This window comes from Zingiber officinale, chromosome 7B (genome assembly GCF_018446385.1).
Source record: "Zingiber officinale cultivar Zhangliang chromosome 7B, Zo_v1.1, whole genome shotgun sequence".
Lineage (NCBI taxonomy): Eukaryota > Viridiplantae > Streptophyta > Magnoliopsida > Zingiberales > Zingiberaceae > Zingiber > Zingiber officinale.
Genome location: NC_055999.1, coordinates 95,454,531 through 95,467,035, shown reverse-complemented (window position 1 = coordinate 95,467,035; position 12,505 = coordinate 95,454,531). Strand labels below are relative to the sequence as shown.

General features: G+C 39.5%; 2 protein-coding genes across 7 annotated transcripts; both read right to left on the bottom strand.

Annotated features, from left to right (window-relative positions):
- Positions 1-585: 585 nt before the first annotated feature.
- LOC122006376 (agmatine deiminase-like) lies at positions 586-7,752 on the bottom strand. 2 transcript variants are annotated; one of them, XM_042561856.1, is made up of 13 exons: positions 7,611-7,752; positions 7,233-7,373; positions 6,972-7,011; positions 6,711-6,866; positions 6,213-6,326; positions 5,998-6,093; positions 5,841-5,922; positions 4,863-4,918; positions 4,680-4,758; positions 4,323-4,457; positions 2,541-2,776; positions 1,309-1,467; positions 586-934 (listed from the first exon to the last, which is right to left on the bottom strand). In XM_042561856.1, exons 4-13 carry the CDS (start codon positions 6,801-6,803, stop codon positions 824-826), a joined length of 1,161 nt encoding a protein of 386 aa, XP_042417790.1. In that variant the 5' UTR covers positions 6,804-6,866; positions 6,972-7,011; positions 7,233-7,373; positions 7,611-7,752; the 3' UTR covers positions 586-823. The 2 variants fall into 2 exon arrangements, with proteins under 2 accessions (XP_042417790.1, XP_042417788.1); XM_042561854.1 differs by having other exon boundaries at positions 814-934; positions 6,711-6,869.
- On the bottom strand, positions 7,646-11,116 carry LOC122006374 (uncharacterized membrane protein At3g27390-like). 5 transcript variants are annotated; one of them, XM_042561852.1, is made up of 11 exons: positions 11,058-11,116; positions 10,876-10,953; positions 10,467-10,643; positions 10,196-10,388; positions 9,896-10,032; positions 9,296-9,584; positions 9,122-9,228; positions 8,849-9,017; positions 8,581-8,776; positions 8,268-8,508; positions 7,646-8,195 (listed from the first exon to the last, which is right to left on the bottom strand). In XM_042561852.1, the coding sequence occupies exons 4-11, from the start codon at positions 10,358-10,360 to the stop codon at positions 7,985-7,987; spliced, it is 1,515 nt and encodes a 504-aa protein (XP_042417786.1). In that variant the 5' UTR covers positions 10,361-10,388; positions 10,467-10,643; positions 10,876-10,953; positions 11,058-11,116; the 3' UTR covers positions 7,646-7,984. The 5 variants fall into 5 exon arrangements, 4 of the variants coding, with proteins under 4 accessions (XP_042417786.1, XP_042417785.1, XP_042417784.1 ...); XM_042561851.1 differs by having other exon boundaries at positions 10,535-10,643; positions 11,058-11,111; XM_042561853.1 differs by lacking the exon at positions 11,058-11,116 and having other exon boundaries at positions 8,053-8,195; positions 8,268-8,358; positions 8,420-8,508; positions 10,535-10,643; positions 10,876-11,025.
- Positions 11,117-12,505: the final 1,389 nt, after the last annotated feature.

Here is a 12,505-nt window from a genome sequence, read left to right as displayed (position 1 = left end):
ATGTCTTAGTGTTAAGGAGTGAGGAGCTGAGTCTCGATGAGAGCAACTTGGCTATCTGCTTATACTCCAACCCTGATTCCCATCTCATCCTGATTTTGACCGCCATCTTATCTTGACGTTGACTTCCATGCCTTACTACTGGGTCAACTCATAACATACCATATCAGCTGCGATACATATATTCTACCGCAGAGAAGAATTGGAGGGGCTGCGGTGGCTGGGATCGAAGGGAAAGAAAGGGGGGAGGAGCAATTTATAGAAGACTACGAGAGAATCGTCACTGCTGGCAACGACGGTGGTTGCGTTAGTGCAGAGATATGAGGAAGCCAAGGTGAGAGGTTACGCCGGGGCAGTTGGGATCACCGGCGAGCCGGGCGAATCGGTTTATTTCAACGGCATTTGACTTTTGTTTGGATTCTGACGGCGAAGGTCAAAGCAAAAGTGTGAGTGGCATTCTATTTGTAGAGTAGAGACTGACATGCATACTATATGTATGGATATTTTAAAATTTTAAATTTTAATTAATTAATTAATTTATATAATATTCATATGGATCCAATATAAAAAGAAAAAGAAAAATCTATCGGCACAAAATAGTTAAATGTCATTATAAATTGTATATTGAGCAAAAATTAACTTAAGCAGTACGAATTTTGCTCAGTATATCCACGAATTTTGATGCAAAATATCATTTTATGAAAAAAAAACACATTAATGTTTTCAAAAAAAATAAATATGCTAGGACTTATTCACTGACAATTTTATTCACGTCGCTCGTCAGAGAAGAATACGTCTTTAGTCTTATTGCTAGTGTGTTGATCCATTACTTGGAAGCTACAAATGGAGCGTGTATGGCAGCCGGTTGCTGCTGGGTGATGCAATGGATGTTGCCACCTCCCAGACAAATCTCCCTTGCACCTTCAATCATTACAACCTGTGGAAGTATATAACCAGTGGGTGTTCCTCGATTCATTACGGGACAAATAAAAAAAAATAAAAGTGGAAGAAAAATGTTTCTATTGTCCATGGAGAACGGAAAGAGCTGAATATATTCTAATACACGAAGCAAAGGAAGATCTCATAGCAAACCAGACTGATACCAAACATAACAATTGACTAGGTCTAAGGGTGAGTTGATTTCATGGAAAATGTTTTTCCAATTCAAATAGAGCGTTCTCTTTTCTCCTATTATTTATCCTTGATCGATTCAGCTTGTTTAACTATAAAATATATTTTCTTCAAAGATGTCGACATGGAATCAACTCCAAATGAAAAAAAAACATGTTATTTGTGAAATTTTGTATTTACCTCATGATTAGGAAATGCAGATGCAAGGACAGCATACGCTTGTTGGTCCCACTTTTCATCACCAAATGCTGGTGCTATGATTCCACCATTGGCAATATAAAAGTTCACATAGGCAGCAGCTAGCCTTGTACCTGCAAGTCTTGGTTTTGCATTCCCATCCTATGATCAAATATACAAAATAGTAAGAAATTCCATGTTGGAACTAGTTAATATCTAAAGCTTCGAAAGCCAATTTAATTATTTATCTTTAATGAAAGTTGACAAGAGCAATGAAGACCTACAGACATAGAATATCAATTACAAAGGCAATAATAAAATAATAGAGAATTTCATTGTCTAAATAATCCATATAGAGTGTAGAGCTTCAACTTAGGTCTGAGTAAGTTCTACGAGCACAGTTCTCAGGTCAGCAATTTGCAGAAAAAAAGAAAATCATCTTTACAATCACACAAACATTTGCCCTTCATTATTCATTAATGTAGTCAGTCTCTTTTAAACAATCATCATCGTCATGCAACTCCAGAAGAGGTTCTGGAGAAACGACATGAATGCATATTCCAAAAGGGTAAAACAAAAAAACAAAGGAATATACAGATTCATACCACATTACATGACGTAGTATTCATTTACCATTTGGTTTATGGATAATAATAGTGCAGCACACATCAGTATGTTTATTCAATGAAAGCATATTTTAAAAGAAAGTAAAGTGTTAAATTGTTTGCTTCGCCTCTGCCATTATATTTCCTCAAGTGAAGCCTCATGAAAGAAAACAGTAATATTCTTAGGAAGACGTGTCTGAATATCCAATGGCGTAGGCGTAGCGAGGATCTTCAACTGCCCTGGGCTGTTACTTGTCTGTGATCTGCTGCTCTTTGATGTGTCGAATGACAAACAAAAAAAGCCCTTTTAAAATTTGGGCTCAATATACAAGGCTAAAAGTTGCTGGGCTGCTGGATTTAAGCTCAATATGTCTAAAAATTGCTGGCTACTGGATTTGAGCTATAAGCCTAAAAATTATTAGGCTGCTGGGCTGCACTGGGCTGGAAGCCTAAAAATTGCTAGATTGCTGGATTTGAGTTCAATAGATAAGTCTAAAAATTGCTAGGCTGCTGCGCTGCACTAGCTCTTAGTGAAACCCAGCCTTGGCTACGCCATTGTGAATATCACCATTCCAGAAGGATTTATTAGAAGCAATTATAAATGGAATACAGAAAAACAATAATACTAACCAAAGAAATAAGCCCATCTGCTTCTTCTTTAGTGATATAAAGTGGGCCAGGTATGTGAAGTTTGATAATCTCTATGTTTCTATTTTTAGCATCAGTTGTGTTGGAAAGAACATTAAATGCCTCAACCGAACGCTCATATTGAGGATCTTGTTCATCATCAGTCCAAGCCAAAAGCACGACACCAGGCTTAACAAAACAACACATGTTGTCTACATGGCCATTGGTATCATCATCACCTACACAAGTTAGAATAGCGAGACACTAACACTCAGAATCAAACAAGTCAAGGAAGCATTTGTAAGCTAAAAGGAGCGAGTCTATTCGCGAGCTTCACAAGATTAAACAATAACACTCAGAATCAAACAAGTCAATGAAGCATTTGTAAGCTAAAAGGAGCGAGTCTATTCATGCAATATATTAATACATGTTATTAATGGTGTTAGACAATAATAAAAATTGAAACTAAGAATTGAGCATATCTCAAGGGAAAAAGGAGAATTTTTATTTGTCAATATAACTGTATATATTTCTCATTTTAGCAAGAGAAAGTTACAACAGAACAAGAATAGACTGTTCCAGCTAGAAAATGGCGAAAATTGATATGACAGATTATATGTTAGTACTATCTGTTGTTGTGAACTCAATTTCATAGTTGCCATGCTACTCAGTGGGTTTGGTAAAGTCTGAATTGGTTTGCAGTTGAGGCATGACTTATTTATATTGATAATGTTTTCCACACTAAGCCAACTGAAGCTTCACAGAAGTAAAACCATGGAGAATACTCGTTTCTTCTTCACCATTTTTTAATCATCTAGCTAGTGGAGAATACATGTCAACTAGCACTTGCTTGCCAGAAAACTAAATAAGAGTCCTTGTTACAGCACTATGTAAGTTTCAGTGGCTCATGCCAAACACCAAAGCAAGGCAATCTATTTAGTTTGATGTCAGCAGATATAAAAGGAGATGATAATGAATAAATAAGACAGACATCCAACCCACCTAAGTTTCCTATCACTTCTGGTTCCTAAGCATCTCACACCAAGGTAAGGTATCAGTCTATCAGAGACTTTGGTCTTCAGTAATGATCCTGTAGGTGAGTAGATCAGAGGGGTGTGCGGTGTGAATGATAAGCTTGAGATGTGGCTCAGTTGCAAAAGTGTGTTACAAGTTTGAGTATAGGATGTTTGCTAGGATGCTTCAGGTATCCAAGCCTCGGCTCGACTAATCCTAGGAGTCACCGGCTCGGCCTCACAGAAGTTTCCCACCGACCACCAAGTTAAATCGGGGAAGCGTACGTGGAGGCTCATCCTGACAACTAGCGTTCTCGGGTCCACTACCCATTGAGGGGAAAATCCCCCACAATACGCCGCAATTGAGTCTCAAACTCCATATGCCTGGCCTGCCGTTGGAGGACCTAACCACGACACCCCGCCCCCGGAGGCAAAAAGAATTACGATAAATTGAGAAAATGTGCTTTCTTCAACTGAGAGAACGTGATTTCTTCAATTCAGAGAATGGGCTGATTATTGTATATATGTTGGTGATTATTTATTAATATACTTTTTATATTTGTAATATTTGACCACATATGGCCATGCATATCCATAGGCGCTATAGTGGAAAGGCAGTATAGCACCTACATATGCTTTTTGAAAGCTTGAAAAAATGCAATTATTAGCCAACAACAAAAACTTTGAAACCTCAGATTTGAAAATCTTTCTGAAGATGAGAGTTGGTAAGCAACCACTATAGTGATAACTTGTTAAGCACATTTATAATTACCATAGAGTCCTCTAGGCAACCAGATGACCTTACTAACCCCAAGATACATCATCAGCTCCTGTTCTATCTCTTCTTTTGTCATATCAGGATTCCTATTTGGATTTAACAAGCATTCTTCAGTTGTAATGCAAGTACCTGTAAGGAAATATAGACAAATTTAAGAGACGCTTCTAATAGAAACTATAGACTTCAAGTAGCAAGCCTAATTAGCAATAAAATCACATGTAGTCAGGTGTGCTGATCTATGAATCAAGCTCCAAACTTCAAATTTTGTGGAGAAAACATGTATTTTGACGACAAATATATAATATACCAGAATAATACAAACAGCTGCTAAAAAACATAGAAGGAAAGTACCATCTCCATCTACATGAATGCTTCCACCCTCAAGAACCATCCTATGTGAAAATCTAGCTATTCTATCAAGCTCGAGAATCTAAAAACAAAAAGTAGCATATATTGAGCATCAAACAAAGAAAGCTTCAAGAAAATTGGTCATAGAAACTGAAAATTTGAATCATACTAGCACGTATCAATTACCTTCTGGGCTACAAGAACATCAAGTGTCCAATCACTATAGCAACCATCTTCTGGTCCTGGATTACAAGCCATAAGACTCCCATTACTATCCAACAAAAGGAACAACATAAATAAAGAACCACGATAAAAACTCTGCTTAAATAATTGGCATATCAGAAGAAATGTGGTGTCGATTAAGCTTGTGTGGCAATAGTTGTAGATGAACTGTTCCTGTAAATATGTGTTTCTGATCCATATTTGCATATACTATGTTGAGTCAGGTTGAATTACTTGCTACAAAAAGCACTACACACTTGAGACATTTTCAAAAAGGTATAAAGGATTGCTAATTAGGTGTTAAGATAGAGCATGTTGCTTCTAGAAATTTTATCATCCTTGTATATACTGTTGATACAAAATGATGTGCTAAATTTGCATATATTTTGCAGTTGGAAATATCATGTGTTGAAGCATTTTGAAAGAACAGATTGTACTATTAAAAACAAGTCATTTGCAATCTAGTTTCAGATTGCAGTGGTTGGCAAGAGAAAAAGAATGCACAAATGCAACTATTTGCAAAGAACTGATGGTATTATTTTGCAAAAAGCAAAACCGTGGTTGTTGCACAGGTGCAACTACTAGAGATATAGTTCATCCTTTTCCGGTGTAGTTCTTCTCTTGGACATGGAGAAAAGTAATTCATTACCTTTCTCTTTGGAATTTGCTTCTTCCTGTGATGTATAGAACAGAAGAATCTTGTAAATATCTTCTCTTTTTTTTTTGCAATATATTTGTTCATGTCATTTGCCTAAAAACATCATGTTATTTTGAAGAAGATGATCCATAACTTGTTTGCAATTTCTTTCTAGCATTCTTATTCATTGCATTCAAGGGCTCACGAAATGAATATTAATGATTAGTATGTTCAATAATTGTGGTGCTAGATAAATGAAAAGGATTGTTCAAGGAATAAACATAAGAAGCAATTTCAAACCATACCACCCCAACAATTAAACTTCCAGTCAATTCCTGCAATTTGATGCTCCTGATCTTCTGTTGTAGACTTGACACGCCGAACAAACTGATACAAATTTTTTCATAAGCTACAGAAACAAAATCATAGATAACCTGAACAAAGAGTATAACAAGGGCATACTGTTGGTCCAATATCACGAAACCAGGCATCGTTCATGCTCATCTCCACTACTCGGATGTTACCATTTTCATGAAGCCTATCATAAGCTTTTGTATACTGTTTCACATATAAATCAAGTAAAAAAATTTGAATCCATAATTCACAAGAAAGGCACCTCCACATTGAGAAGCCATGTAACAACAAATTTTAGGTTCATAACACAGATAAAAGTTCACCTGATCTGAGATAACACACACTGTAACAGGCTCAAATTTTGAAATTGCTTTTGCCACCTTAACAAAAGTGTCCTGAACAGGAAGTGCACCATCCCGCCAATTATCGAGGCGTTCCTGAAATGGAAATGATTCTCAATCAACTTTAAAAAACACATAAACTGAGACATAATCAATTTTAAAAGCTAATAGAAATGATGGAAGATTAGGAAATGCAACACATTGATAAAAAACAATCATTTAAAAAAAGCACTATGTTCTTCTAATCATCCAGATTAATTATTGATTAAATAACTAAACAAATGACAAAAGACTAAATAGTTTTGGTCTAAGAATGCAGTCATTCATGAAAAGATTAAAATAAAATCTCTCATAAAGGTCATTAATCCATACAAATAAAAACAATCTGCAACAGGTTATTTCAATTCTAAATTGTGGAGAAAAAATTTGCATTACTAAGAAAAACAGAGAATCAAGAGGCAGATTTCAATCAACACTCACAGGCCATCCGATCCAACATTGTTGATGGGGTTCCCACTCCGCAGGCATGTGGAAGCCCAGAAGAGCCGGCTTCTCCTTCAAGCTTATTGACATCCTCTGTCTCTCTCTCTCTCTCTACAGCCAAGTCGGTGGTTCTCTCTGCTCCTAGAGACCTAACTGCTATATAGAAGAAAACACCAACGACTATTAAATAGCATCGACGATCCACAGAAAATAGAGGAAGAAATTTAGCCCAGGAGATTAGAGAATATGAAAACTTACCAACGACTACAGATCAAATCCACCACCACTGATACCCAAACTGAAAGAAACACAAATCACACTGATCAAACGTACATTAGAACAAAAAGAAAAGATACCATTCAGTCGCCTCAACACCTCGGTAACACCTGATCCACACCCAAATTATGTATCTCATAAACACACATATATCCATCGCCTAAACACTCTCTCAGCCCACTGGGAATAAGCGGAGTGTCATAAAGACGGCTCGAAGAAGAGGGGATGGAGATGAGAACTAACCTGATTCGTGTCGCTCGCTCTCACGGCGAGAAAGGTATATGGAGGAGAACGCGACGGTAAGATGAAGAGGAGATCGATGGAACCTGGTCCGAGAAGAAAAACCAGATGGCGCCCCTCAGTACTTCCAAATCTGCAATATTTCTGAAGGAAAAAACTAGAGTTCATGGACCAGTCTCGACGAATGCCGTCAAAAACCGGATCTTACGCAGTGATGTCAGGTTTCCGTAAATTATCATTCAACAAAAGAAGATTCTACTGATAAGAAGCACGATCAAGTCAATCGCCAGTGGATCGAGCAGGATGAGAAAAATAGAAACAAAAATAAAACAAACGCGAATCAGATTAATAGGCGAAGGGAGAACGAGAGCTGCTACCGACCACCTGGAATTCAATTCATTAATTTCTTCGCACACCTTTCCGATCTTCCACTCTCCTTGGGAACGCCGGAGCAATTGCCTTCTCCGGATAAGGCGACGGTGGCGAGGGGACCGTCGCTGCCGCCAAGGAGACTGGGGAAGGGTCGCGAGGTGAGTAGGCTTCACAATAGGGTGGGGGGAATCGAAGACCAATATTATTCTGCCACCGGACGGTTTGAATGGGTCCACCACGTGTCTATAATCTATATAGTATACGTCATCATCGTCAATCTTACTCTACGGTCAGAATCTCGTCTGTGATTAAACTTGGAGACAAAGCATTAATACATTCCACTTGAGTGATCGAATTTCCAAACAAAATCATCTGGTGCACTGTTAAACATCGAGGCTGTTTGATTTCATCATGTGTTTGTTTCTCTTTTTCCAGCTGCTGCTGCTGCTGCTGCTGCTGCTGCTGCTGCTTTCTCCTATCTGGCTGCCAAAAGCACCAGTCTGTATTGCCTCCAGATACAAGGATTTGATTAGACTATTGAACCTGCGACGAAAACTTGGAATCCTGGACATGTTTGCAACGATCCCTTGAATCCTGCAAGGGTTTACCTAATGAAAATTTTCTGTGCCAAAGATTGGACTGAATCATGAAAAGCAATAGCAATACCTTCTCAATATCGCCTGCAATTGAGCTCTTCTTACATGGTCATCTGATGGAAAACCAACTTCATCCCAGTCCTCCGGCTTCTCATTTTTTCCTATCAGTATCAACTTCCTTAAGCAAGCTTCTTCGTTCTCTTTCAATTGAAGTTTTCTTACTTGTTCCTTGATGATCAGGAGTGGCCCTAGAATCCAATCAAACACCTTGTCCCTTGGCCAGTTAAAATTAGTAAGCTCCACTTCATCAGCTGAAGAATTCAAAGAGGTATAAATCGATATTACAGGTAGATAGGAATGCAAAGAAGCAGAGTGTCTCATACATATCCGAAGGCCATATGTGTCGGATTTCACGGATTGTAGCAGGCACTGGAGAATACACCATGAAGGTAATCTTATGCTTAACTTCTTGCATTTCCCTTTGACAATGCATTCTTCTATATCTTCTACTGTGATCAGACCCTCTCCGAATAGTATCCTTCCATTGATCTCACAAGACATGAAGAGCCAATCCCATATCTGTAAGAACATCTCTGGTTATTTTTTTTTTGCAAGAGCATATATTCATATGGAGCATCAGAGATTTCTAACTTGAATAGGTTTCAGTTGCTGTATTGTTTCCTTCAAAGTTGATCTTTGAGTAGCTAACTTTGTTGTATTCGAGCTTGATAGAACTTTCCCATTTTGGGCCTTCTTCTTCTCAACCTCTTCTTTGTTCTCAAGAAGCTCTCGATCAGCATTTGATTTTCGATACTTGGGCCTGGCTGCCATTAACTTTCAGAATGATCAAGGCTAGAACAAATGTAATATTCATGAGATAAATTAGCTCTACAATTTCAAGCATGGGGCAAGAAAGTATGATACCTTGGAAAGCATGATCCTTCTCTTAGATAAAGTAGATCATTGCTGTACTCATCAAATATTGAGATCACAGACACAATATAAGCAATTCCCATGCGAAAAGAGTCCTCCTAAAGGTGTAGAACAAATGAGACAGTGAAAAGTGAAGAGACATGTTATGTCCCCAAGCATACATACCTGATGAACAACAATGCCCCCATAAAATCCTAGAAGGAAGCTGCACAGAAATGCAGTGATTACTGCCCCGATGACGGCGAGTGGCCATAATAGAATAGCTAAACCAGCAAAGGGTACACAAACTGTCTCCAGAAAAGGTCCTTCCCTTCCAATTAAGTCGTGAAATAGGCGTTGCCAGCCCTTTATTAGCATGTAGGGACTCTTGCACAGTGCAACGATACTGATCATAGGCACATCAACTAGGGTACCAATAAGAGAAACCAGCAAACAACTTGGTAGCTTTGTCAACCTAGCAGTACAAAAGAAAAATAGTTGAAACTTCATAGCTAGTTCACTTCATACTAAATTGGCAAAGAGATAACTATTTTCTATAGTGTTGGCTAATATGGGAGCTATAGGTCTTCCAAAAAATATTAGATTCTGACAGAATCTACAAACTTAGATGGCATTAGTTCAGAATCTACAAACTTTGCTGGACTAACTTTATAGGATCCTTGATGAGCATTGTATGTTACACAGTGGTATCCTAAAGTACCTACAAAATAATTTGCAAAGTGATACGACAATTCTACATGCAACTAAAGGAGTAATAACTCATACTTGATATCCATTGGATTCTCCCCAGCTCCAAGGTTTTCAATGAGGTCATCCATATATGAGAAGTAGGAGTGGAAGCAAAAATCTGTGAAGTCCACCACCAACGTACAAGCTCCCTTGACAGTGTCTACACATCCATCCTGCCATAGCACCATGTCATGTTTGCATGAGTGTTTTACTATCTCGTCTCAATTCATCGACTTCAATGATCATTTGCATATCTTGACATGTGCAATTGAAGAAACAGATATACTATTCGGCTGTGAGGTTGCATCACCATCGGCAATGGTTCATGAAACTTACAGCAAAGCAATGATAAAGCTTGTCAACCACTTGTTCTCCAGCAGCCTCAAATGTTGCAATTAGAGGAGCAAAGAATCCATAGCCTATTCCAACTAGAAGGCTCCCCAGAACGCTTAATGCTGGCGACAAGAGTAATGGAAATGGCAACGCAACCAATGAGAACATTTTTAGAACAAGCCCAAGCTTTGCAGTCCTGCAAAGGGAAAAAGTGAAGGCGAGACTGCAATTTATCCTTAAAAACCAAAACAAGGGCAAAAATTTCAAATCAAACCGTCTCCATCTCCCACGTCCCTACTAATTCAAAATCAAGGATGTAAAGAAAACGTAAGAGGCTTTTACTTCAGCACGCAATAATAAGTCCAGATGAAATGTGCTGGCCACATGCCGATGACTACAGCCGAATTCCCAACTAAAACTATAGAAGTCACAACAGGGCCGATTGTAGCAGCTGCGAGAACATAGCCATCATTAAATGTATGATTTTGCAGAATATTTCAATTACTGCTATGCAAGGACATATAAGTCAGCAAGAAATTCAAAAAAGATAGAACTTTTTAAGATTTTCTCTGGACTAAATACTTCACAGTGACATTAACTAAAAAATTTAACTCCAGAAGTTTTTATAGTGATACTAGCGGTTCAACGTTAATAAAGCAGACACCTTGTCTGCGCCTGCATACCTTTGATGATGCCAAGGACCAAGAGCAAGACGAAGAACGGAAGGAAGGCAACGAAACTCCAGAGTGATGCCAAGAAACCTTTGGGAACATCCATTTGTTATTAATGCAGAGAAAGATCAGAGGATTAATAGGAGAAGCGGTCGAAGATTAAATAAAGAGAAACGGAAGGAAAAGGAGATTACTTTACGCTCTTCGCCAGTGGTACGTGTCGATCACTGGGAATGATTCCTCGTGAGTCAGGCTGTGGCTTGATGCTTCGTAACAGTCACGAGAAGGACACGTTTAATTACAGTTTAGGTTGATAAAGTTGAAATCTATTTATAAATTACCATATTAATTTCAGTAAAATTAGCATTGATAATTTACCTAATAAATATCTTCAATTATTTTCAGAATCTAACAAAAATCCGTAACCTACTGATACGGTGATAAAAAGGGACTTCACCATACTCTCATGGTGGAGATCAATGGGAATCAGAGTTAAAGTGGTTAACGCTCCACTATAGCTCGTCGATCGCGCAGGTGGTTCCAACGACCGAGATATGAAGAGGCATGATCCGACGACATCACTGGCTTAGCTACTAACTGAAGCACCTGACGCTCAACATAGGAACGAACGCCAAGTATCTACAGAAGCAGGCCGAGCGGCTACTCCGCTCGACCTTACATCAATATTCAGAACAGCGGAATAGAGATATGGCCGAACAGACATACAACGCTCAGGTCGAGCTGTTGTCTCGCTCGACCCAACAACGGGCGACGCTACAAAGGACTCTCAGCCGAGAGCTCATTCCGCTCGGTCAAGCCACAGGTACGGTGGGATATCCTCCAACATCCTTTTGGGAGTTAGTGCCACCGACGAACAGCATGGTCAGATAGAGGATCGTACGGCGGAAGCTTCTACTGTCACTTTAGATATATGTTCGACTCGTTCAAGTACTATGTCGGAGACACTTTTCTGACATGTCTCTTCACGGAAAGCTTGGAATGCGTGCACGCTTTAAGAAGCATGCACACATGCTACAGGAGTCATATATAAAGGGGGGTCCAGGCATCGGTGGAGGTATGCTTTCCTCGCGATCTCTACAGTTACGCTACAGTTTTCGTTGCTTCTTGCTTCGCCGGAGGCTGACTTGAGGATCGGAGGGCCATCACCGAGATCCCTTCCCTGGCTCGGCACTGACGCTGCTAGTATTGCAGGCAGGCGCGGAGTCCATCGAAGGTCGGTAGGAGCGTCACGTCCCCAGCATCCACTTCCCTGATTTGCAGACAAGATCATATTTGGTGTCGTCTATAAGAACGTCACTTGAATCCAAGATGAGGAAATGAAAGACGTTGGACGACTAACCACCGTGACGCTCACGCAAGAAGAGTTGGAGATGCTCATGCAAAGCACAAGCAGCAAAAATGATGGAGCAGCAACAACAGCAAGCGATCGCCAATCGGCTAGCACCACAACCAACAATCTCAACGGGCAATCGGCGAGCGGGGCAAGAAGACCGAGCGGAGCAGCTTCCGTATGGGGCCAGAACCGCAGACCGACCTACACCCAAGGGGAGGCGCTGCCAGCGCCGATCCCTTTCCATCATGCCCTATTCCAAACTCCCTCGGAGATAGCTCAAGCGCATCA

Bases quoted from the DNA above. Each gene is read 5' to 3' on its own strand.
- LOC122006376 (XM_042561856.1), bottom strand. From the start codon at position 6,803: ATGTCAATAAGCTTGAAGGAGAAGCCGGCTCTTCTGGGCTTCCACATG. The intron at 4,919-5,840 runs GTATGGTTTGAA...CTTGTAATCCAG, and splicing joins GAAGTTTAATTGTTGGGGTG to GACCAGAAGATGGTTGCTAT. The intron at 4,759-4,862 runs GTAATTGATACG...TTTTGTTTTTAG, and splicing joins ATGTTCTTGTAGCCCAGAAG to ATTCTCGAGCTTGATAGAAT.
- LOC122006374 (XM_042561850.1), bottom strand. From the start codon at position 10,969: ATGGATGTTCCCAAAGGTTTCTTGGCATCACTCTGGAGTTTCGTTGCC. The intron at 10,644-10,875 runs GTATGCAGGCGC...ATGTTCTCGCAG, and splicing joins GGTCCTTGGCATCATCAAAG to CTGCTACAATCGGCCCTGTT. The intron at 8,777-8,848 runs GTTAGAAATCTC...ATGTTCTTACAG, and splicing joins AGCAACTGAAACCTATTCAA to ATATGGGATTGGCTCTTCAT.